This window comes from Salvelinus namaycush, chromosome 31, assembly GCF_016432855.1.
Source record: "Salvelinus namaycush isolate Seneca chromosome 31, SaNama_1.0, whole genome shotgun sequence".
Classification (NCBI taxonomy): domain Eukaryota; kingdom Metazoa; phylum Chordata; class Actinopteri; order Salmoniformes; family Salmonidae; genus Salvelinus; species Salvelinus namaycush.
The window spans coordinates 36269685-36296237 of NC_052337.1; the positions used below are offsets into that span (position 1 = coordinate 36269685).

The window sequence follows — 26553 nt, forward strand, 5'->3', positions numbered from 1 at the left end:
GCATCATGAAGTCAAAACATTTCAATACAATCTGCATCAGCAGTCTCACTGTGCAGGGATAACAAAGTTTGCTATGGAAGGAATGATGTGCCTATGGTTGCTTTTGGAAACACTATACTACACTATGGTGTAAAGGTTCAATTGTGTTAACTTTTTAAGGAACCCATCTTGCATTATATTCCCTATTTCTACAGTATGGCCTACAGAGGGCAGTACATTCACTCATTGCAAGCAAAATACAATAGTGTTTTTGGGGGAAGACAAGACGGTACGAAGGGTCATTTCTGAATGACAACAAAGGATGACAAAACCATTGGAATAACATTTAACAAATCTCTGAAAACATATTCCTTCATGTTTAAATAAAGTAACAGACAGCAGCATACTCTATATTGTTTGCTGGAATGAGCAGGTGTGGATTCATCTGCACTCCAGTGATCTCCACATGTTGGTGAATTGATGACACAATGACTCATTCTGTAGCTTCAATTACATCAGTTTTCTGCATTTACTATGAAAACAAAAAGGGTGGGTTAAGCAAATGGAGGCATCCCCGCAGGCTTCTCCTTGGGTGGTAAACCCAGTTCTCAAGACCCCAAACCTACTTCCTGTATGTGCCACTATGACCACCAAAATGGTGAGAATAGTGTCATCTCCCACGGGGGAAGCGGTGTCCCTCCCACGGCCAAGTGTTTTCATTGTGCGCGTCAACAGTATTAATGAGCAGCTAGAAGTGTGTGTGTACATAGAAAATGGGGGGCTACGTTCCACATGGTCTCCGTAAAGCTTATGAGAAAAGCTGGAGTAGGTAAAACTGTACAAGCCAAGACCAGACCTGGGGGGAACCATGCTGAACAGAACACAAAACAATTAAGGGTGCTGCACCAGGAAGCCAGATGGTGTACAGCATTGTGGAAATTCAAAGGGTCACTGGCAGAGTAGTAGAAAACCCATGTTTATGTCCATTTTAAAGAGCACCTGGAATCGTAAACAATCTTGAGTAAATATCTGCGTGTATAAAAAGAGTCCCAGACCGGTAGCTGCACTGTATCCAGACGATGGGTTGTTTACCCATCTCCTGGTTCTTCCACCCCTCCTCTTTTGTCCTTGTGTTTTTAGCATGGTGTCTCTGTGTGTGTGTCCAGGGAATGGGGGAACAACGTTGGTTGGTAACAGTGCTTGTTGTTTTCCGGGAGTTTCCCCTTGGCCAGGGACTAACGTTAGTTCAACGTTCCCCTACAGTTCTCTGCCCCACACAAGCAGGGGATCTTCTCGTCCTCGATGGGGAACTTGTAGTCGTAGGTGATCTCCTCGTTGACATTGATGGGTTGTCGGGAGTAGATGACGATCTTCTTTTGGGACTCCACTGTGATCACCTTAGCGTAGCAGTTGGGCTGAGAAGACGAACAAAACAGAGGTGTTAGCGTCAACGTGTTTGCTAGCCTAGCAATGTGAAATTGGGTCAACGAATTGACATTGACTAGATTCAGTTTTGATTGAGAGGAGACACTTACATTGCAGCTGTGGTTGATGAAGCGGGCGAAGTTGCCACACTTGGTGGCGTCTATGATGGTGTCGTGGTCCACACGGAACATATAGCTGCTCCCGATGCCCTCGTCCTCGTAGCGCTTCTCCCTCATGTCAGCAATCACCTGGTCATAGGATTGGATGGGTTTACACTTAGCCTGCTTAACAGTCACCTGGTCATAGGATTGGATGGGTTTACACTTAGCCTGCTTAACAGTCACCTGGTCATAGGATTGGATGGGTTTACACTTAGCCTGCTTAACAGTCACCTGTAGGACATGACGATTTGCAGCCGGCACAAAGTACACATTTGTGTTGTCGGATAATCTCTAGAATGCTTCCCGTCTGCGCATAACCTCCCTCAGACTGAGGAGACAGTTGTGTTCTACTCACCTGCCGGATGTTCTGACCCACGTACTCAATCACCATCTCGTCAGCAGCAATTGGCTCCATAGCAAACAAACCCCAGTCGTGGATATGCGACTTACAGAACCGAATCTTCTTCTTACGGAACTGGGGAAAGAGTTTAAAAAAACAGGACAAATTGAAGTGACAGTATTGCATTGACACATTAACAAGAGTAAAATAACAGTGGTTGTGTGTGGGCTGTGTTTGGCCTTTGGTACCTTCAGCTGGTTGAACTTGAGCAGGTCGCTGTCACAGCTGAAAGAGGACAGCAGGCGGCGCTGTTCAGACCTCCGCTCAGAGCCAGCTCTGGTGGAGACCAGGGGCTGCGCGGGAATGCTCTTGCCCTGCAGAGAGAGACGGAGGAAGGGAGAGAAGGAGATTGAGTGACAGAGGGGAAATTAAGAAGGAAGACACAATGAGCTCCTACTCAAGGCAAACGGACGCGTCGAGACACACAAACGCACAGATGAACAGACACCCTTGCTGATGTGAACTCAAGGCCATCAGCCCACTCTCTGCTGAAACCCACCTGCATGTCTATGGGCCCCTCCTCCAGCAGGTGCTTGTTGCTGTTGAGGTATTTGATCTTGTCCTTCTTGTCGATCTTGTAGTAGCCCTCGCTACGGGCACAGCCAGTCATGTGATCCCTCATGCCATCGTCCCTCCTCTTCCTCTTCACCGCTGGGATGTTGGTAGGTACAGGGGAGTCAAGGGAAATCATTCTAAAAGGCTTTCGGAGAAGGCTAAACCTTGGGTTGGTCGAACCATGACCAAGCATTTCTAAATGTACAACTATCTAAATTGCTTGATGACTAAGCAATACCAAAAAGAACAGGGGAAAAAAGGACAATAAAGGAACAACACTTCAGGACAAAAACAGACTAACCTGTTTGTATTCGAGTAGAGAGGCAGCAGATGGCCCTATCATTGCTATACAGTTAAAGGCAAATATGAATGTACTAGCAATAAAATGGGCAGTAATATTATCAACAGTAAAGGATATGAGGGTGCTGGACCCACAGCGTGTCGTTGAGCCAGTCGTTGCCGTTGTCCTGCTGCAGCAGCTTGTCATAGGTGACCTGCAGGTGCCGGATGTCCTCCTCATCGATGCCGTCGTTCCAGATGTCGTACAGGATGGTCATCTCCTCAAACTCCGAGCGTGGACGTGGAACGTAGTGGGGCCGTGGCGGCGTGGTCGCAGGGGAGTGGCTGGCCAGCAGCAGCTTTTCACACCCTCGCCGCACCTTACGGGCAGGCTTCTGCACACACTCCTCTTCTTCATAGGGGAGGAACCGGTCGTCAAGGGGCAGAGCCGTATGCGGCTCTGGCTCCCCTTCCCGGAAGTCCAGGCCCACTGTGGAGGAGTCTAGCCCAACGTAGCCGGGGATGTCAGGAAGAGTGGCTGCAGCAGCCGTGTCTGCAGAGAGTTCTCTGAGCTGGGCATCGTGAGGCAAAGAGGGGGGCATGGAGGTGGGAGTCGCCGAGAGCTCCATAGGCTCAGTCTTAGGAGAAGTCAGTGCTGCCAGAGCTGCCAGAGCTGCAGCCTTTTTACTCTTGGGTCTCCCAGGCTTCCTCTTAGGCGGGGTTATGTCTGGGGGCACTGGGAGGTCTAAGGCCGGGACAGCAGGCAGGTCTTTTGGCACGCTGGTTAAGGCCTGTCCCTGGAGGGAGCCGGGGGGCAAGGTCTGACTGGCCAAGGTGCTGAGTGGAGGCTCCTTGAACAGCGGGCTTTCTGAAGAGGCTTTCCGGTGGATGGGAAGGCCAGCAGCCAGGGCTGTGGGGTCTGGGAAGACAGGGGTAAAGGTCAGATCTCTGCCGGGGGTTCGGGGGATACCTGCACTCAGGACAGGGGACTGGGCAGGGTAGGAGAAGGGGCTGCCGGATATGTGGGGGGAGCTGAGGCTGACCAGGCTGCTGCCAGTCAGAGGGGCATCGCTGCCAGGCGTGACGGGCACGTTCTCGGTGCTGTTCTGGGACTTGCCCAGGCCCATTGCCCGGTCCATCAGGTCCCTGCCAGGGGTGCGGGGCACATCCTCGTCTGTGGACAGCCTGGCCCTAAAGGGGAGGGGGAGGTCCGGCATGGGGCCGGGAGGCGGTAGCAGGAGGGAGTGGCCTCCCATGGCTGGGTAAGGGGGGAGGGGGAGGTGCATAGGTGGGACTACTAGGGATCTTAGGAGGGCTGTGTCGCGCTCCAGGGATGTGGAAGCCCCTCTACCTGGCGTACAGGGCAGATCCTTGTCCTCTGTGTGGGCCTTGGGTCGAGAGTCCTGGTCGCTGTCAGCCAGGGAGCCTGTCGGGGTGGGCGGCCGCAGGTTAGTAACATCATCCTGGGGCTCTGTCTTCAATACAGGGATGGCGACTTCCAGGTCAAGGTCCGACTCCTCAGCTGAAAGACAACCAACATGTCATGACAATCTGTCAGTTAAAATATGCAGAGTGTAACATCTGAAATGGCATCTGAAACACAAAGCTTGTGTGGTTAGGTAACAGGAGAGGGTTAAGACCTGGGACTCCTTTGGGTGAAGGGGGCCGGAGGTCCTCCAGGCTGGTCCGGCCAGGCTCCACTGCTCCCGCCACCTCGCTGAGGGATCTGTGGTTGGGCTTGAGCTTCAGCCCCTCCCTAGGCCTCTGGTCTTCCTCTAAACAAGCCAGCTCGGAGGGCTCGTCCTCTGGGGGAGGACCTAAGGGAGTGCTGGGCGCCTTGGGCTCCACCTCCTCCTCAGATGAGGAAGACGAAGAGGAGGATGAGGACGAAGATGTCCGAACCCGGTCCTCGTCTTTATCCGGTAGACTCTCCACATCTACCGCCGCCTCCTCCTCCTCCTCTTCCTCCTCTTCTTCTGCCTCCTCCTCTGAACTGGAATCATAGTCAGAGGAGTCCCCACTCGCAGAGGAATCAGAGACAACTTTCGAGGATGCTGAACTGGCAACGTCTGTGGGAGCGAGGAGGAGAGAATAGGACAAGTTACAGAGGCAGAGTTTACATACAGTACCAAATAACTATGGTCTTTGACATAAGCGTGGATTTACCCTCATCCGACGACTCCGATGATTCATCATCACTGGTTGAGGCCGCCTCATCTTCGTCCTCATCCTCTCCACTCTCCTGAAAGGTCCAATCACAGAGGTTAAAAGCTATTATTAAAAACATTGGTCTACAGTATGATGCCTCAGGTTGCCTTCTCCCAATGAGCTGAAGCACCTGTTGAAGGTTGTGATGGTTAACAGTTCATCTACCATTCTAGGACATGTGGTCCTGATTGATTGACAGCTCACCTTGCCCGATGACAACCTCTCAGAGGCCTCTGTCTCGTCAGGCTCCTCCTCCCTATCGGACAGAGACTCCTCTTTCCCAGAAGTCTCTACTTCCTCCTCTCCCTCGCTGTCCAGCTCCAGCGGCCGCGCATGTCGCCTCCGTAATGCCGCGCTGTCCTCGTCCATCCTGGACCCGTCTTCTGGAAGCTCCGCTATGTCCTCCAGCTCATCGTCCACAGGCGTGGAGGGTCGCGCTCGCTTAGTGTCCCCGGTGGAGGTGGCATCAGGAGGGTCCTTCCTCTTCACCTGAAGACACACACACACATTAATCATCTCTGACAAACACAATTGTTGAACGATTTTACAAAGCACCAGAGCCCTTTAGACATATTCTTAATCAATCCTAAAAGTGGCTGGTGGTACCTTGAAGGAGGGCAGGCGGATGGCTCCTCGGAGGCCGATGCCCAGGCCCATACCCTCATAGCCTAGGCCTTCTCCCTTGTTCCAGTTCTCCAGTAGACTGGAGCCCATGGTCTCTTTGAGCTTGGGCTTCTCCTTCTCCTCCTCGCCAGCCTTCACCGGGGTCAGGGACGCCTGGGGGATGAACAACAACATGGTACTCACAAGCCTGTTTGCTATCTGGCTAGTTAACCCAGGAGAATACCTAGCTTGAATAGTCATGTCATTACAATTAAATGGTAGCTAGAGTTTGTGAAATAGCAAAGTACAACAACCTAGCCAGTTCACACAGCAATGTCCTTTGCACTCAACGATTTCACCCATTTCAATTAACCAAACTCATTCAACTAACCAAATTCTCTAAATATATAGCTCTGATATACCTACCTTGTTGTCAAGAGTCCATCATTTCAACGCATTCAAATAAATTCTCACTCATAACCTTCGACTTCGCAAAAATATGAGGTTAGTTGAGCTTTTCTGATACAAAACATTCCAGGAGTTCTAAATGAGGCTTTCCTAAAAACATACATTTTGTATCCAAGCAACAATGGCCACAAAAAGACTGAGGGATATATATTTGAGCTAAACCAACATTGACAGGCCGGTGCTTAGTTAAAAAATATATATATAATAAATAAAAAAAATGTAATCCACATAATCTCAGAATTGACTGTTCACGTGAGACTGAAGTGAGACTAGATAGGAGCTGGATTTGAAGTATGACTCACCTTGGCTGAGTGTTCTTTTTTATCCCACCACTCGTCAAAGGCCCTAAAGGCTACCACCTCCACCATCTTACGGTTGAGGTCCCTCTTCATGATGGCCTTCAGCTCCTTGACGATGACCAGCAGCACCCCTTCCACAGTGGCCTTGTGAGGATCCTCCTTCTTAGCCTCGTAGCCCGGTGGAGGAACGGCAGGGTTGAACTTGGGCATGCTAGGATGGGGCCAAGGTTGCTGCCCGTGGCCCCCTGCACTGGCAGCTGGGGTGCTACTCATGGACAAGGGTATGTAGGGACCCCCAAACTGCATGGCTGCTGACCCAGCTGAAGCCGTCCCTCCTGTGTTCATGAAGGGTGGGTAGGGGTAGGGCCCCCGGGTCTGGGCCATGCGACTCAGCATTTGGGTCTGCATCTGGAAGGACATGTGAACGCTGCCCCATTGAGGCAGGCAGCTCATCAGCTCCATCTGCATCATGGGCACCATGCCATGGGGGTAGAGGTGAGGCAGCATGGGGTGGGGCACTCCAGATGCCAGGTGTGGGCCCGGAACGGCAGAGAGGTGGTGTGGAAGACCGAAGCCCGCTTGGGGAGGTAGAGGATGAAAGCCGGGGGGTGGGAGGGGCATAGACTGCATGGGGGACACAGCAGAGTGGACCACGATGCCTTTGGCACAGTCGCCACTGTGCGTGGGCGTGCCTGGCATGTCGTCCTCATCCGAGATCTCCATGTCTTCCCCAGAAGACTGATGGCTCTGTGGGAGAGGGAAAGGACAAGGTGTTAGGACATCTCTATACAGTGCATGACCTGATAGAGTCAAATGGGAAGCCTCCACACAATGAGCACAGGTCCCAGCTTCTCTACTCATCCCTACAGACCCGTTTCCCGAGCCGTGTCATGAAAAGTTGCACGTGCAGTTTGACATCAGAAATATCTTTGTTTACCAAGCAGTGGATGCAAATCACATGCCACTTCAAATGCAGCTTAACAAACACTTTATCAGATGGTTATCGTCTACAACATTATAAATACACCACATTACCAAAAGTATATGGACACCTGCTAGTCAAACATCTCATTCCAAAAATCATCTGCATTAATATGGATTTGGTCCTCCCTTTGCTGCCACAACAGCCTCCACTCTTCTGGGAAGACTTTCCACTAGATGTTGGAACATTGCTGCGGGGACTTGCTTCCATTCAGCCACAAGAGCATTAGTGAGGTCGGGCACTGACTGGGCGATTAGGCCTGGCTCTCAGACAGCGTTCCAATTCATCCCAAAGGTGTTTAATGGGGTTGAGGCCCAATTAGGCCTATGTCACTCATTATTACAGTGCATTCGGAAAGTATTCAGACACCTTTTCTTTTTCCACATTTTGTTACGTTACAGCCTTATTCTAAAATGGATTAAATAGTGCCCCCCCCCCCCCCCCCCCCCCCCCCCCACACACACACACAATACCCCATAACGACAAAGCAAAAACTAGTTTTTAGATATTTTTTTATCAATTAGTATATTTGAGTTTGACCACAATAGTCCTTGCTCTGTCTTTTCTGGTAGATTAAATTGAAATTGCAACCAACTTTCTATGGCTTATTTTTAAAAAATAATGATATTTGAGAGATGATTTCCTTTTAAAATAACTGAAAGTGAGAGGTTGTAATCTGAATCAAGGGAAAAAGGCCTTTCTTGAACATAGGGGGAGACATTTTTACTAATTTGCTAGAGAACCAGTTTGGATTTAAGCATAACTTTTGCATGACTGAAGCCTTTAGTGAGAGGTCTAATGCTTTAATATTTAATCATTTCTGCCCTCCGAATTCATATTTATTATATAAATAGGCCCGTTTAATTTTGTCTAGCTTGCCGTTCCAAATAACATTTTATATTTTTTTCTCATATAATTTAAACAAATGTTCGCTAGGTGTAGGCATAAGCAAGTAGGTAATCTGTGATATGACTAAAGGGTTAATCAGGGTGATTTTTCCACAAAAGGTATTTACCTTTCCATGGTAGCAAGATCTTATCTACTTTTGCTAACTTTCTATTAAAAAAAAAAAAAAAACTTATTGGAGTGGGATCATATATTTATTTTATATGTATACTGAGTATATCCACATCATACCTTTTTATTGGTAAACTACATGGTAAAGTAAAAGTATAATTTTTTTGTGATTCAATACATATGTATCATAATCATAATTTGGTTGAAATCCAGAGAGGTTAGAAAAAGTATCTATATCCTCTATGAGGCTGTGGATTTAAAAGAAGATGAATCATCAGCGTACAATGACACCTTTGTTTTTAAGGACTGTATTTCTAATCCCTTGATATTATTGTTGGATCGGATTTTAATAGCTAACATTTTGATGGCTATAATAAATAGATACGCTGATAGTGGACAACCTTGGTTTACTCCTCTTGACAGTTTTACATTTTCTGAGAAGTAGCCATTATTTACTATTTTACACCAGGGTTACTATACATAACTTTAACCCATTTTACAAGAGATTCTCCAAAATTGAAATGTTCCAGACATTTATATAGAAACTCCAGTCGTACTTTATCAAAAGCCTTTTCAAAGTCTGCTATGAATAGCAGGCCTGGTTTCCCAGATTTTTCATAGTGTTCTATTGTTTACAGTACTTGCCTTATATTTTCTCCAATGTATCGTCCATGTAAAAAACCTGTCTGATTAGAGTTAATAATGTCCGACAATACCTATGCGCTATACATTTTGCATCACAACACTGAAGGCCTCCAATTTTTTTTAATGGACTGGATCTTTCTATTTCCCACTTGTATCCTGTTTCAGTAATAATGAAATCAGACCTTAAGTGTCTGATAATCTACCATTTTTATAGGAGTGGTTAAAACATGCTAATAACGGTCCTCTGAGTATATCAAAAAAAGGTTTGGTATACCTCAACTGGTATACCATCCAGCCCTGGAGTTTTACTGGACTTAAAGGCTTTAATTGCATCAAGAAGTTCCTCCTCTGTTATTTCACCTTCACATGAGTATTTCTGTATGGCTGTTAATATTACATTATTAATAGATGGAGGCAACAAATAAAAACATATGCTTAAAGTACTTTGCTTCCTCTTTCAAAATGTAATTTGGTGAATCATAGGTGACCCCGTCATTTGTAAGAAGTTTTAGTCAATGCTTTTTTTGGTAGCATTTCTACGATGAAGATTTAAAAAAAAAAATATATATATATTTTGTATTTTTCCCCCATTTTCCATCCAGTATGCTTTATTATTATAATATATTACACTTGATCTTCGTTGAATAAGTTCCTCAATTTCTTTTTGTTTTTCCTCTAACTTATTCTGAGCCTCTATGGTATTGTTTTTATTGCCATCTATCTGTTCTGTTGGACCTAAGACTTACCAACTCAGACTTTTGCTAATATGTTCAGTCTCCCCAAAAAGCTTGTCCATTTCACGTAACATCCATAACGCACTTCTTAATTGCTTTATTTCTCTAACATGTCAATATTTACAGGTCCACTTTTTTGGGGTATACACTCCCCCAAGGGCTACTATTAACGCACAAATCAAAAGTTTCATTTACATTTTGCTTGTCCATTCTGTGAGACATTAAAGTAGTGATTTGTGTGAAAAATGCAATGCCCAAAACACCGGAATCACCCTAGTAACTTAAATGGATTCTGAACACAAGCGTGAATAAAATGACAAAATGTTTCCCCCAACCCATTAATAATAGCCATCATTGTTAAACAAACCATATCTGGGTGGCAATGAAATCCTGATTCATGAAGCAAACAAAATCACAAAGACTTAAAAAGCCTGGGGAGTGGCGTGTGTGTGCCAAACTGGTGATATTATTGAAATGTTTGCTTTGTGATAACATGAAACATACAGGGCTGTGGCCAATCCTGAATGTCAGGCTCAACAGAACCAGTAAGTGTTGAGTGTTGAATGGGGCCAACTGGCAGCAGACGTGTCCCATGAGCATTAAAAAGAGGAAGTGAAAGTGTTTTCTATTCCCCAACAGCAGGAGTCCGATTTCTCTTTCCCAGTCACATCACCGAGTGTGGGTCTACTACTCCCAGGGCACAAGCTAGTTACAAACAGTGAGTATCAAACATGAGGAAAATAACTGTTTACTCATCAAGAGAATAATTACTTCCTAAAGTATTTTTCTTTGACTATCAAAGACTAGTTGAACCGATAGAGGTACCCTATTAGGCCCTAAAAGTGTACCGCAACTGTACTGCCACTTACTTTGCCTGTCAAATTGCTCTGGGATCAGGTTTTAAAGCCTTTGTTTGATGTTTCTCTGATACATGTCCACACTTTGGAGGGCTGGCTGCAATGTTTAATTGTGCTATGTAGAGAATTAACTAGCAACTTTAGGAGCTTTGCATTTGTTTCAAAATGATTAATACATGGTTTTTAAACACAAAGCCAAACAAACAGAAAGACCATGGAAACAGATTGTCAAAGTACATGACGAGTGTATGAAGTGTATTTCTTTGAGAGTTCTGATGGCAGGTGAAAAACAAACTACTGTATCACAGTAGGTTGTTGATAACTTCACAGCATACCAAGTTTGGAAGAAACCCATATAATAAGTCACTGTTTACTGTGAAACCAGTATAAACCATTTCCTCTGGTAGCACAAGAATGAAACAAGACAAAGTGCAGGCCTATGTTTACTTCCTGTGCCCCCTCTATAACTGCCAAATAGATCAGGCTGCAAGCAGACATCTCCATAGCAATACTACTACTCTGGCAAATAACATGTCATGTATGGAATGGACCCTCTATTCACCCTTTCCATCCCTAACTTTCTAAAAACAGTGCATCTACCCAAAGTTAGGATGATACTGTTCGTTCTTACCTCCAATTTGTCTGTGGGTGTGTGGTTTCCGAGGCGACCATCCTTCAGGTCACTGGTGTTCATCCCATGGAGATGGTCTGGGGAGATGACCCTCTCGAGGAGCAAGCCTGTTCCTGGGATGGGCTCCTCATCATCGGAGTCAGGCAGGGGCGTGGGGCTGACGTCCTCCAGGCCTGTGCTAGAGGGCCGAGAGGTGTGGGTGCCCCCATAAGGAGGGATGGGGGACAGCTGAGAGGAAGAGGAGGAGATGGGGCTCCCCTCCATACGCACCTCAGTGTCTGATGAGTCGCCTCCAGGAAGGAAGGGAAGCTTTGTCCTTTTCTCCTTGAGCAGCATCTCGATACGGGAGTCCAGGCTATTTCGCTCTGACTCCAGCGTCGGGGTGCCGGGAGAAGGTGGGCAGTGCTCTAGTTTCCGGGCAAGGGGGGTGCTGGGGTGGGCCTTGGGTTCAGGTGGGGGTTCTGGAATGGGTGGAGTACCTGGCTTATCCTTGACTGGCATGAAGTCAGTGGCAGGGGCCATGGGGGGCTGAGGGGGTCTCCGGTACTCCGCCTCCCGCTGGACGGGCTGGTGGATCGGAGGTTCTGAGGGGGGGAACGCAGGGGGCATGGGGGCCTGCTGGTAGGGGGAGAAGGCTGACTTAAAGCTGGCACTGGTAGGGGGAGGAGGTGTGTGGGCAAAGGATGAGGCAGAGGGAGGGGGTTCAGGTGGTGCAGGTTGGTGCTGTTTAAAGGCAGACTGTTCAAAATTGCCTCGGTAAGAGGAGGAGGATGAGGAGGATCCCGATCCCCCAGCACCATGGACGTAGCGCCTCTCCGGTCTCCGGTTGTAGGCATCCTGGAACTTGCTCTCGTGTCTGCGAGACTTGTAGCTTCCGGAGCCTTCGGCCCGGCTAGACTGGTAGGCTGGGGTGCCCTGTCTGCTGGAATAGCTGGAGTCCTGAGAGAAGGGGGTGCTGGTCTGGCGAGGGGTATGAGGGGTGCCCTGGGACTGCGGCGTGTCTTGCCTTAGGCTAGAGTAAGCCGTGTCCTGGGACAGTGGGGTGGTGTTGGTGGCGGCGCCGCTGGGGATCACTGTGCCTCCCACTGCAGCAGATGAGCTGCTCTCAGAGAGCCGGCGCAAGGGTTCACAGGCCTGGGGAGGGACACACCAAAATCTGCTTAGGAAACACACTCACAGAAGGCAGTGATGAAACAGTCGGGTCAAATTAATTAAATTATTTCCACCCTTGATAAAGATGAGCAAAACAAAATAACCGTATAAATACAAATACTGAGCTTTATTGTGCAGTATGCTAAAAAGAAAATTGGGTAATTATATTATTTTATACAATTGCTCAGAGAAATATATTTTAACAAGCAATACATATTTTTCTCAAAAAGATAGGTCAAAATTATTGGCACCCCTGTTTTGAATATCTCACCTTGCAAGGATAATGCCACAGCCTTTTTTATAAAAAGGTTTAATGAGATTGGAGAACACAGGGATCTTAGACCATTCCTCCATACATAATCTTTCTAGATCCTTGATATCCTTAGTCTGCGCTTATGGACTGCCCTCTGTAGCTAGGTTTCCATCCAATGGGCGACATATTTGCATGCAAATATTCTCAAATCTGCATAAAGAAAAGGTATGCATTTACCCACCAGTGGTGTGTTTCCACAAAACTGACTTGCGGATTAAAAAAAATTATTTAAAAAAGTGTGATGACGTAGTGCACAGAAAATGTCATTTTTTCGCTTACATTTTCATGTACTGAATAAAAATATAAAGGTCAATGTGTTTCCATCGCATTTCAACTAGTTTAACAAAAACTGTTGCGTTAAATAACTCATGTCTGGTCTTGGCAAGGGGGCTCTAGCCAAGAACTAGCAGATACAGTGCGGGTAGGCAAGTCTGCATGAGATTATTTTGGATAAGAGCAAGAATATTTGAATTTATCAAATGGCAGTGAAGCATCATGGCATCAGAATATGACCCTAGATATTTATTGGAAAGGAGCATCAAGCTCATCACCATGAACTTTCACCACCCTGTGAAGTCTATTAACCTGCATGGTTTCTCGAGTCGTAGTGGAAAGACCACACACACCATATCATCGCGTGACTCCAAGTTTACCTCGACATGATGGTTATTATTGAAATATTTGCACATCAAGGCATTTCTACTGCCATTTCTCACATAATAATTTTAGAGACACAAAAGGATCCCATGTCGAACGAACAATTAAATCGGTCGGCATTTAGAAAATTGTACCGAAATCGCCTGTTTCCATCACAGATTTTTAAAAATTATACGATACGAGTTTATTTGCATAAAAACTGTGGATGGAAACATGGTTTGTGTGGCCATAGAGATCCACTTCCATGTAATCTGACCATTGCACAGGTGCAAATCCAAGTGTCTATCCCGTTTAGCAATCTCCAGGCGTTTACATTTGTTGGATGACATGAAGATAGAGCTCTTTGGCCACGCACACCAGTGGTAGGTTTGGCGTCACAAGAAAAATGCATATGAAGAAAAGAACCCCATACCTACTGTAAAATATGGTGGTGGATCTTTTATCTTATGGAGCCATTTTGCTTCCACTGGTCCTGGGGCCCTTGTTAAGGTCAACAGCATCATGAACTTTAACCAGTACTAGGGCATTTTAGCCCCCAAAAAATGGTATCCTCTACCATGAGGCTGAAACTTGGCCACAAGTGGATCTTCAAGCAAGACAATAACCAAGAACACATTAAAATCCACAAAAATCCACATTTTACAATAGCTATCTCAGTCTTCGGCTTGAACCCCATTGAAAACCTGTGGTTTGAATGGAAGAGGACAGTCCATATGCCAGGGGCGTAAATTGGTTATGGCAGTCGCCATACCCTAGCTCAACACCAGCAATGTAAAATAGGCTACTAAATCATTCTAATCCCGATTAAAAGGCAAATGCAGTTTAGCAGTATTAGCGGGTTGAATCCCCCCCGTCACTTTGCCATACCCTAGGTTTAGCTGAAATGACGTCCCTGCCATAAGCGCAGACAAAGGATATCAAGGATCTGGAAAGATTCTGTACAGAGGAATGGTTCAAGATCCCACCCAGTGTGTTCTCCAAACTCAAATATATATATATATATATTTTTTTTTTAAAGGCTCAGTGTCATTATCCGCACATGGTGAGGTATTGAAAAACAGAGGTGCCATTCATTTTGACTCCCATTAAAATAAAATATTCCTTGTAAATAAAATGTGCATACAATACAGCTCAGTATTTGTATTATTTATTTTATACAATATTTTTTTGCTAATCAAGGGTGCCAATAATTTTGGGCCTGACTGTATATAACATCAGATTATCAGCGCCAGAGTTATGATTTCACTTAACAGGCCAACAGTTATATCTAAAGATGTATGGTCAAATTTGAGTTTTTGCAACACTTCCCAATATGTATTAAATAAAACAGCTAAAGACAGCCTAGCAGTGCTTGCAGGAGCAGTTGGGCAGTAGGGCCACAGCTCAAAGTACAGGCAGCCCCTTTTCTCTGCAGGCAGGCAGGCAGACGTTCTTGACAACATTCCTTCCTGGGCCCCATTTTACCACCTGCTGCACTGATAGAGATTGGAGATAAGGGTGTCAGTTTAGATTGGCTAGGGGTTCACTGGGACTCACTTGAGTACAGGGCAATAACAATTATCCCTTTCATACACAGACCAAAATCCCACTAATTTACCATGCTTACTTCTTTTCACATGCTTTTTGTTAGATCTGAAAGGGGTAATGGGTAAAATACAACATAGCAAATGAAAAGCCACCTAAAGACCTAGACATGATTCCTGCATTTTCAGACCATGTAACCAAAATACAGGTATTGTGTCTGTGTAAATGGTTCTGTGCTTTTTTTGTAGGTAAATTCATTAACATGACGGCAGGTAGCCTAGTGGTTAGAGCGTTGGACTAGTAACCGAAAGGTTGCAAGATCGAATCCCCGAGCTGACAAGGTAAAAATCTGTCGTTCTGCCCCTGAACAAGGCAGTTAACCCAATCTTCCTAGGCCGTCATTGTAAATAAGAATTTGTTCTTAACTGACTTGCCTAGTTAAATAAAGGTAAAATAAAATGTAACACCTTCCTAATTTGAAATGCCAACAGCCCCCATGATTTTACAACACACACCACTCATCACAATTTGCAAACGTGGTAAAGGGGCTGTATGAAAGGAGGTTATATAAACATTGCCATATATATATACAGTGGGGAGAACAAGTATGAGATACACTGCCGATTTTGCAGGTTTTCCTACTTACAAAGCATGTAGAGGTCTGTAATTTTTATCATAGGTACACTTCAACTGTGAGACGGAATCTAAAACAAAAATCCAGAAAATCACATTGTATGATTTTTAAGTAATTCATTTGCATTTTATTGCATGACATAAGTATTTGATCACCTACCAACCAGTAAGAATTCCGGCTCTCACAGACCTGTTAGTTTTTCTTTAAGAAGCCCTCCTGTTCTCCACTCATTACCTGTATTAACTGCACCTGTTTGAACTCGTTACCTGTATAAAAGACACCTGTCCACACACTCAATCAAACAGACTCCAACCTCTCCACAATGGCCAAGACCAGAGAGCTGTGTAAGGACATCAGGGATAAAATTGTAGACCTGCACAAGGCTGGGATGGGCTACAAGACAATAGGCAAGCAGCTTGGTGAGAAGGCAACAACTGTTGGCGCAATTATTAGAAAATGGAAGAAGTTCAAGATGACGGTCAATCACCCTCAGTCTGGGGCTCCATGCAAGATCTCACCTCATGGGGCATCAATGATCATGAGGAAGGTGAGGGATCAGCCCAGAACTACACGGCAGGACCTGGTCAATGACCTGAAGAGAGCTGGGACCACAGTCCCAAAGAAAACCATTAGTAACACACTACGCTGTCATGGATAAAAATCCTGCAGCGCACGCAAGGTCCCCCTGCTCAAGCCAGCGCATGTCCAGGCCTGTCTGAAGTTTGCCAATGACCATCTGGATGATCCAGAGGAGGAATGGGAGAAGGTCATGTGATCTGATGAGACAAAAATAGAGCTTTTTGGTCTAAACTCCACTCGCCGTGTTTGGAAGAAGAAGAAGGATGAGTACAACCCCAAGAACACCATCCCAACCGTGAAGCATGGAGGTGGAAACATCATTCTTTGGGGATGCTTTTCTGCAAAGGGGACAGGACGACTGCACCGTATTGAGGGGAGGATGGATGGGGCCATGTATCGCGAGATCTTGGCCAACAACCTCCTTCCCTCAGTAAGAGCATTGAAGATGGGTCGTGGCTGGGTCTTCCAGCATGACAACGACCCGAAACACACAGCCAGGGCAACTAAGGAGTGGCTCCGTAAGCAGCATCTCAAGGTCCTGGAGTGGCCTAGCCAGTCTCCAGACCTGAACCCAATAGGAAATCTTTGGAGGGAGCTGAAAGTCCGTATTGCCCAGCGACAGCCCCGAAACCTGAAGGATCTGGAGAAGGTCTGTATGGAGGAGTGGGCCAAAATCCCTGCTGCAGTGTATGCAAACCTGGTCAAGAACTACAGAAAACGTATGATCTCTGTAATTGCAAACAAAGGTTTCTGTACCAAATATTAAGTTCTGCTTTTCTGATGTATCAAATACTTATGTCATGCAATAAAATGCAAATTAATTACTTAAAAATCATACAATGTGATTTTCTGGATTTTTGTTTTAGATTCCGTCTCTCACAGTTGAAGTGTACCTATGATAAATTACAGACCTCTACATGCTTTGTAAGTAGGAAACACTGCCGATTTTGCAGGTTATCAAATACTTGTTCTCCCCACTGTATATACATATATTCTTTATTAGATGTAATAAACCACATCTGTCTGAAATGGGTAAATGACTCAGGCATAGAGGAAAATGATTCACCAAACAAACCTTTGGAAGCTGGAAAAACTACTGACAGTAATTACTTAACTAGGTCTTCAACTGAACTACATTTCTGGTGAGATACACTGGCTATTCTGCAGTATATATTGACTATGGAACATACAGGGATGATTTCTGCATTTTGAAAATTACATATCTTGAAAACTAAGTCAACAATGGACAAACACCAAAAGATCATTTTTGGTTGGAGTTTTCCTTGAAAGTTGGGAGACTCAGGATTATGCTCAGAACTTTACAATCAATTCAAGGGACTAAGGCCTTGTCTATCAGTGGGCACTGCAGAGAGACAAGTACTACAAAAGGTACATCAAATAGAATGTTCAGACAAATTAAACATGCTTACCTTTATTGTGAGCCTGTTATGGAACACTTGCACATTTTCTCAAATACAACATAAGTGCTGCTAAACAACAACACAAAAATGGTGGTCTTACCAGAAGAGCCTCTGCCAGGCTACGAGGGGACACTTCTCCTCCCACCGGAAGTGTCCGAGGGGTGAAGGTGCCATTCAGAAGTAACTGGAAGTATCGAAGGCGATTCTCTCCTGAATGGATAAGGTTAAGATATGGTACAATAAAGGTTTGGTGGCACCTTACTGAAATAGAAAATTATATTTCTCAGTTACCCTTTAGTTGACACCTTAGGTGGTGAGTAAAAAGAACATCATGCACAGCAATAAATACAAAATAATGTATATGCAATAATATGTGATATATAGGGCCTTTACACCCCTTTACTTTTCCCACATTTTGTTGTGTTACAGCCTGAATTTAAAATGGATTCAATTGAGTTGTCACTGGCCTACCCAAAATCCCCATAATGTTATAGTGGAATTATGTTGTTTGACATTTTTACAAAAAATAAATAAAATATGAAAAGCTGAAATGTCTTGAGTCAATAAGTATTCAACACCTTTGTTATGGAAAGCATACAATTCAGGAGTAAAAATATGCTTAACAATTAAAATAATAAGTTGCATGGACTCTAGGTGCAATAATAGTGTTTAACATGATTTTTGAATGACTACTTCAAGCTCTGTACTCCACACATACAGATAATTATAAGGTCCCTCAGTCAAGCAGTGAATTTCAACCACAAAGACCAGGGAGGTTTTCCAATGCATCTCAAAGAATGGCACCTATTGGTAGATGGGTACAAATAAAAAATAGACATTGAATATCCCTTTGAGCATGGTGAATTTAATTATTACACTTTGGATGGTTTATCAATACACCCAGTCACTACAAAAAAACAAGTGTCCTTCTTAACTCAGTTGCCGGAGTGGAAGGAAACCTCTCAGGGATTTCACAATGAGGCCAATGGTGACTTTAAAATAGTTAGAGTTTAATGGTTGTGATAGTAGAAAACTGAAGATGGATCAACAACATTTTAGTTACTCCACAATACTAACCTAATTGACAGAGTGAAAAGAAGGAAGCCTGTACAGAATACAAATATTCCAAAACATGCATCCTGTTTGCAACAGCACTAAAGAAATACTGCAACAAATGTGGCAAAGCAATACACTTTCTGTCCTGAGTACAAAATTATGTTGGGGCAAATCCAATACAACACATTACTGTGTACCATTCTCCATATGTTCAAGCATAGTGGTGGCTGCATCATGTTATGGGTATGCTTGTAATCTTTAATGATGGGGGAGTTTTTCAGGATAATTTTTTTTTACTGAATGCCGCTAAGCACAGGCAAAATCCTAGTGGGAAACCCTGGTTCAGTCTGCTTTCCACCACACACTGGAAGAAGAATTCACCTTTCAGCAGGACAATAACCTAAAACACAAGGCAAAATCTATACTGGAGTTGCTTACCAAGAACACAGTGAATGTTCATGAGTGTCCAAATAACTTTTGACTTAAATCTACTTGAAAATACATGGCAGGGCCTGAAAATGGTTGTCTAGCAATGATCAACAACCAATTTGAGAGAGCTTGAAGAGTTTTGAAAAGAATAAATGGACAAATGTTGCACAATCCAGGTGTGGAAAGCTCTTAAGAGACTTACCCAGAAAGACACAGCTGTAATCGCTGCCAAAGGTGCTTCTACTGACTCAGGTGTAGGAATGCTTATGTAAATTAGATAGATTTGCAAACATTTCTAAAAACATGTTTTCACTTTGTCATTAGGTATTGTGGTATTGTGTGTAGATGGATGAGAATTATATATTTTTTCATCCAACATGAATTCAGGCTGAAACACAATCAAATGTGGAATAAATCAAGGGGTATGAATACTTTCTGAAGACATTACTATTCAATTTATTTTATAAAACTTGAACAGAAAATTATGGTTTGGAGGAGTTTCTGCATGATTTATAACAAGACATTTTCTCGTGACATTTCATGGAAGTTTTAAATCAGCAGCTACACATGGAGGTCATTAGCCTAATTAAAAAAATTATTTCAGGGATATATGCCTACTACTGCTGGCAGGTGAAAATATAATAACAAATTGACAGTACTCAGCAGGCCTAAGATTTTCTGCTTTATCTCCAGCCTTTCTATATAGGCTACCAGTAGGCCTATAAACCAAATGCATCACTGAGCACCTTCTGCTGACATGAGAGGAACCACTGTCTCTTTAAGAGAATATAACTGTTACAGGTTCTTGATGTGTCAATTTTAAATAAGATACATGATGTCCTTCATTACCGATATTAATGGCTACAGCCAAAGATATTAAGATTGTAAAATGCAGCTAGCATGAACAGGTAAAATATTGTTTAATTATATGCTGAAATTAAGCAACTATATTTTGGCTATAGTTTAACTTATTTCAAGCCTAATTGTTTGATTATAGGCCGTCCCTGTGCACAGAAAGAAAGAAACAACTACAAGTATAACTCATTCAATGATTACTGCAATAATCAGATATAAATCAAATAAACAAGTCAAAACCGATATAGGCCTAACAGTGTTTCATCTGTATTTGTATTCTAGTCTAAAAAATACCGTTCTGCAGTTTGTATACCGTTTTGATGCTCGTGGGCTGAATTCCATGTAAATCGTACTGACATTGAGATGCAATTACACTGGTAACCAAGCAACCAGAGTAAATGTATACACGTGACTAAATGTTCTCCTTCAAAAGTTTAATTAGTGACACCTTATAAATAAAGGATCAAGTTACCACATAAACGTAAATGTAGTTTCTACAACAGAATTAATTGCACATTATTTATAAATACTCTCATATATTTACCCCATGCAAAGATTGCTTACCTTTAGGATCCAGCTCCACGTGGATGATGTTGCCCATGACAGACGTGTTGTGTAGAGTCTGGACAGCATCCTTGGCTGCTTTTACAGTTCCAAAAAGAACTTTAGCTATTCCTAAATGCTTTTTGTTCTTCGGATTGTAGAGAATTTCCACCTCTTCTATGTCTCCAAATTTCTTGCACATGTCAGTCAAAAAACCTTCTCTGATGTTATCATTCAGCCTAGCAAATGTCACCTCCTTGGGTGGAACACGGCCGATGTAACATTCGTCAATCTGGAGAAATAAAATAGTTGCATTAAATGATGAATGTTACATTATTCAGGCTACAGCATATGTATCCATTAGCCATTGAAACCTGCGTTACAGGCTTCAATGTTACAAACAAAAATAAAATGCATGTATACCTGATTAAATATCATCCTTTTAGGACAGCTGCTGTTCACATTTAAAAAAAAACAAATAACCACTATAGAATGGTGTTGACATAGGCTACAACATGCAAAATGTGTATTCTATAAAAGGGACAGTAGCATGTGTTGCCTGCCTGGCGCACTACATCCTAAATAAAAAACATGACACAATCAACATCAGCAAGGGGGTGTGTCTGCATACCTAAAACTTCAGAACTTTAGAAGGCTGTAACAGCCCGAAAATGTCTAAATCATTGCACATTCGGTTAAGATCTTAGTGTTTAACTCATTAGCCTACCTTAAACTTCGGAACCGGCAGATCGGTCTCCTTGTACTTTGTCCAGAGACGACCGATTCTCGGGTCTCGGACGATATCGACGGGTGGCATCCCAGGGTTCTGTAGAATGAATGATAAAATGTAGCCTAACCATTCAAAGTTCTGACAAGGAGGAATATTACCGATCAATCAAGTTGATTGGAGTTTTTCCCCCACATAAACCCTTGACTGCGTTTGTAGCGACGGGATAGTGACACTTTTGATGCACTGTGTCAGGTGCAGAAAGTAACGTGTCCTGCCCACTAACAATGTACATTGTGTCAATCTTTGAGGCGAACACTATGCAACAATGTAGTGAAGGGGTTTCTCTTTTCTAATACGGATGTAACACTTACGGGCATGTTAAAAGTCGTTCCATCGTAACGATACAGTTTGTGCGATCCCTTTTTCAAAGCTGGGTCAATAATCAACTTGAAACTTCTCCAATGGTGACTTCGTTTCTCTCCCGAACTGCAAACGGGATGGTGGTTGTCCATGCCGTTCGCCAAACCTGTGTAGAAATTTCAAGAAGATGAGAACAACAGACTCGAACCCTCGTTACATTGTAGCGATAGCCTACAGTAGTAGATGCTTGCATTTGCAAATATTGAGGAAGAAAATGGGGGTCAGAAGAGTATCCCAGTAACCGAAACAGGCATTACAGAGGAAAGAAAAAAAAGAGCAGGCTTACTTGAACTCTGCTTTCTGCCATGGTCTTCGTTTAGCCTGTTTCTTTCCCCTGGCTTGGACATGATTTATCCGATCGAACGATATTTTAATAATCAAACGGCGAGATCGTTTACCTCCCACTGATTACACTACATGATTTAAAGGATACTGCCTCCTTTTTGCGAGCCAACACATATTGTGCCTCCAGTCTGGGGTTTCGGTCTCTCCCACAATACACCACTATTGAGCTTCCCTTCCCTCATACCATTCGCACTTTCGATTCGAGGTTCTTTACGTATGCGTATATTTTGGAATATTATGGGACAATTTTAAACACAAAATCACATTAATAAATCAAGATATGTATTGCATTTTAATGTAAATATTAAAAGTAATTGTATAGTAGCTATAGCTCGCACATTGGGCATGTAATAAGTGTTGAATCTACCGCCTACATTTACTCAAACGGCAAACAAGATGGACATAGAAGGCAGACGCAAGTTCTGTCTAAGCACAGATCTAGGGTCAGTATTACGTTTTAATTCCTGATTGAAAAGGTTAGCCAAAGGAATTTTAAAACCTGACCCTACAGCTGTGCTAATGGTGCTTCTCAGGAAAACTGTTGGGTCTGTTTACAATATATTACGTAAATAAAACATTACTCAAAAACAGTTTGCGACTGCAGACTAGGACTACATTATAACCTATGCACTTATAGTCTGTAATACCCTTATAATATCCAAAAGCCAAATATGGGGAGATTTTAAAGTAACCATTTATCTTAGCCGACACGTTTTGCATTATTAATCTGTTCAATTGCCTTTTTGAGCTTTTGTGTTAAGTATGCTAAGGAGATGTACCATCCATTGCATGATATTTTGCGGTGCTTGGGCAATTGGCTGGTTAACAGTAGCAGTTCCACTGGCCAATCAGAGCGAAGCTCCATTTTAGCTCCTGCTATTAGAGGCACGGCTGAGGAATCCTTTAACAGTGAGCAGAAAGGGCTGAGCGCGCGCTCAGCAGCCATTTTCCTGAAATGGGACTCAATGGCCAATATGGGTTTCCTTTGTTCCAAAAGGGATCTTATACTTGATTTCCTCATCTCTTTATGGACTATGATAAATTACAATGATTCCTCATTGACAGGATTGAGAAGAAGGAAGATAAAATACTGGATGTTATCCCTTTGACATTTTTTACCTTTTTTCTCCTCTGCTTGGAATCCATCTTTGTCCTAACTAGGTCATGGCACACCCATAAAAGTATTTGTGATTCTAAAGTAAAAAATAGTGAATAAACAGCTTGTAGTTGCTATGAAGAGAAAAAGTATAATGACATTGTAATGGCATTTTGCACTGTAAATGGCCATGTATGATAGCATTTGTAAATTACATTTTATTAACTTTTGTAAATTTTAAAATGTAGGAAATGTGCAGTTACTGTTATTAAAATATCACAATTCTGTTTATTCATTGACTTCTATCATACATTGATCATTTATGAGTAATGGTGTCAGTAGAATTGCCACCTCTTCAATACATTAATTTGCATGCTGTTTTAACTATATCCATCAGAGGCTAAGTATATTTGCTGCTCTAATGTCAGCACAAAACAGGCCAGAGATCAAATGGCCTTTCTCAAAAATGCTGAATCTGGAAATTGGCTGTTTGTTCTCAACTAACCCCCTTTTTCTACATTAAAGAGTGGTTGCTTCACATCTTTCACATGGCAGGCTACAGCATCTAGTTACACAACAGATACCTTTAATGCCCTGAAAGTCAGTAAGTATTCTTCCTTCAAATGATGGCTCATGCACTAAATGTGTCAAATGATAAAGGTTCATAGTAAGGAGAAGGCTATAGGCCTAATTTTTTGGGGGCATTAGACAGAACGAATGTGAGGGTAACATTTACCTGACCTTACTTCAAGGGCATATTTTTATTTCTGTAGAATTCCAGACACAATCCTACTTATTAGTATCCCCAAAGGCTAACCACATAGATACTGAATCCAACAGGAAGCAGATGAAAAATGAAACTAATGAAAATATTTACCTTAACATTGTGACGAAATACATTTATCAGGCCTAAATGCAGGGGGAAATGGAACGTTTTCATTCCCATCTTCGGATCCTCTAATATTGGCTTAAGGGAGGGGTGGGGATGCAACACCTAAAAAGGAAGAAAACAATTAGCCCAAAACTATTTCAATTGAAGCTTTTGACTTAGTCTTTACTGCTATTTGACCAACGAATAACAAATGCTGAAAATCTTCCATCAGCATCAGTGAGAGCAGTATGCAAACCAACTCCCCTCTCTCTTCCTGAAGACAGAATTGCAGTCAAATCCCTCACCCTCGAATTTGAAGATGTTAAAAGTGAAGCTAGCTACACGACATAACATACTGCCATGGAAATCTTGTCATTTGAAAGGTAATGGTTTTTGAGCTGTCTCAAAGCATAGGCTATAGTTCTAAACAACAATAATGGGAAAGTTGATTGTTTTAAGAAGCAGGTTCACCAAGGATGTATTTATCCAAGTTTATCTTAACAAGTATTATATTGAAATAAAAGTGAAATTATATTGTTGGAATTAAATACTAATCATACACTTACAGTTAATTAAACATGTAATCCAATAGAAAGATGTCTTATTGGGAGCACTGAAATGCTTTAAGGGGTCATTAATCTTGTAGACATCTCATTGCTCCCACTTGTCCAAAAACGACCTTTTTATATGTACTGTTGTTTAATGGCTTCTCTCTGCTGTTCTGTTCTCAATTTCAAAATGGCTTCTTCACAGACAAACGAGATCACTATGTGCTGGTTATGTTGCTGCGCCATTGCTGGGCGAAATAGTCAGTCGCAAAAAATAACTGAGTCTCCCACACAGGTCTCTGTTTGCTCACTGGAAATGTAGCATATCAATGGTGCGCAAGAAATATGACTTCAACGGGTGTGTGTGTGTGTGTGTGTAAAAGAGTGTAGGCTACAGCAGAATTCAAACGACAGAGCGGAGAAATATGGCACATTCAGTCTAGTTACTGGTAGATCTAAACCGGTTTTGGCGAACGACAGTAATCTGAGAATCTGGCCGGTTGCCACGCGTCTGAGAGAACTGCACCCACACAGCCATATAAGGTCAGAAGAAACGATTTCGAACATAGTGCTGTATTTCGTTCAGGATACTCAAAGGGGATTTCAGACTTCTTCGTGCTCTCTATTTCCCCTTCAAGATAATGGTTCGATGTTGTATTTCGAGGTGTTGATCAGCTACTCAGAAGATGTTACATGTCAGACAAGCAAGATGTAATCCATCCTATAGGTAAAGCAGAACAATAGGAACAAAGCTGTGTGTGTGTGTGGTGAGGTTGTTTTCCTGAGTAAGGGTCTCCAGGTGTGCTCGTCTGGCTACAGTTGCTATGCGTACAGTAGTCTATGCCATACATCATGCTGATCAATCTTAGTCTCTTGATCAACACAGCGGTTGAATAACCTCACTGTCAAAAACAGAGAACATAGTCTACATGTCGGAACTGTTTTAGAGTCAACTGTTGAGGAGCTGGGTTTTCCAGGAAGGGTTCAATACCCATTGCACAATTGTTGCGTAATTGGCCAAGGGTAAAATGATCGTCGAACCATAAGGTCACGAGGCTAAACTAGTCTAAACCAGCCATCCAACGACGTTGTTTACACCCTCTGAAAACAAAATTGATGCGTTGGGCATACCAGATACCAGCAATTGATGGGCCTTTCTTGTAGAGAATATGACATATAGAATATAACCATGCAGACAATTCCATTCGTTCCTCAGTGCTCAAATTATTGCTGGACGTGTTTTTACTATTATAGAAGCAACTAGAGTGGAAGGTAAAATGTAAAAAAAGAAAAGTGTTACACAAATGTATTTCTATGACCGGTAGACCTCTATTAAAAATCCGACTGAATCATAGTAAAGTTTTTTTTGTATGGCAAAGCCGGCCAGCTGTTTTTGTGCAATGTTAGCATTACGCAAGCATAAAAGGAACACAAACGCACACCCAGGGGGGAAAAGGGAATGGGCCTCTTGTGCAAAAGATGAACGACTGCTCGCAGTACAGTAGGCTTCACAATTTCTCTTTGCACATTCGTAAATACAGAGCCTAATACTCGGACCGTTGCACGTCAAGCTGTTCTATGCAGGCAAGATGGGTATCTATTTAGGCCTTTATGTCAATCTGTTAATAGTTAAAATGATAGCATAACTCAATCATTGTTTATATATTTTGGGGATAATGCTGCTTTCGATAGTTGTATAAAATGTTTTGGAATATATTTGGAGAGCTGGACACAGGTTACTGCACCATTTTTTTGCATTTCATTTAGAATAATACATTTAAACGTATTCAACCAGCATTCATCGCCTGGAGCCTATAGACAAAATAAAATTGACTTCAAAATAAATAGACCCAGGGTAATTTAGATAATTTGCCAAATGACTAAACACTGTTAAAAGTTACAAAATGTATATTTACCGTTATAAACGTTTAACATAGACTATACATTCAACACGTCTATTTCTCGAATCACATTTTGACCATTCTAATCTGGATTGCAGTCCCACAGAAATATAACCGATTATAGGGAGGGCTTTACAATGATCAAATTGGGCTACTCCCGTTGATTTCTGTTGCGTGCACGATGGCATTTTAGCTCATAAATTGTGTTAATTCAGTAGGCCTATGCCACAGGAAAA

The 26553-nt window shown here is 43.0% G+C and overlaps 1 protein-coding gene across 4 annotated transcripts; it reads right to left on the minus strand.

Moving 5' to 3' along the window:
• Positions 1–310: 310 nt before the first annotated feature.
• setd1ba (SET domain containing 1B, histone lysine methyltransferase a) lies at positions 311–25221 on the minus strand. 4 transcript variants are annotated; one of them, XM_038970752.1, is made up of 18 exons: positions 24435–25221; positions 23875–23991; positions 21508–21662; positions 21134–21232; positions 20428–20698; positions 17624–17733; positions 11244–12377; positions 6381–7124; positions 5614–5784; positions 5212–5496; positions 4966–5041; positions 4440–4868; positions 2939–4321; positions 2465–2631; positions 2154–2279; positions 1921–2040; positions 1515–1652; positions 311–1394 (listed from the first exon to the last, which is right to left on the minus strand). In XM_038970752.1, the coding sequence occupies exons 3-18, from the start codon at positions 21646–21648 to the stop codon at positions 1221–1223; spliced, it is 5568 nt and encodes a 1855-aa protein (XP_038826680.1). In that variant the 5' UTR covers positions 21649–21662; positions 23875–23991; positions 24435–25221; the 3' UTR covers positions 311–1220. The 4 variants fall into 4 exon arrangements, with proteins under 4 accessions (XP_038826680.1, XP_038826682.1, XP_038826681.1 ...); XM_038970754.1 differs by lacking the exons at positions 23875–23991; positions 24435–25221 and adding an exon at positions 21843–22028 and having other exon boundaries at positions 2939–3718; positions 4151–4321; XM_038970753.1 differs by lacking the exon at positions 24435–25221 and having other exon boundaries at positions 23875–24410.
• Positions 25222–26553: the final 1332 nt, after the last annotated feature.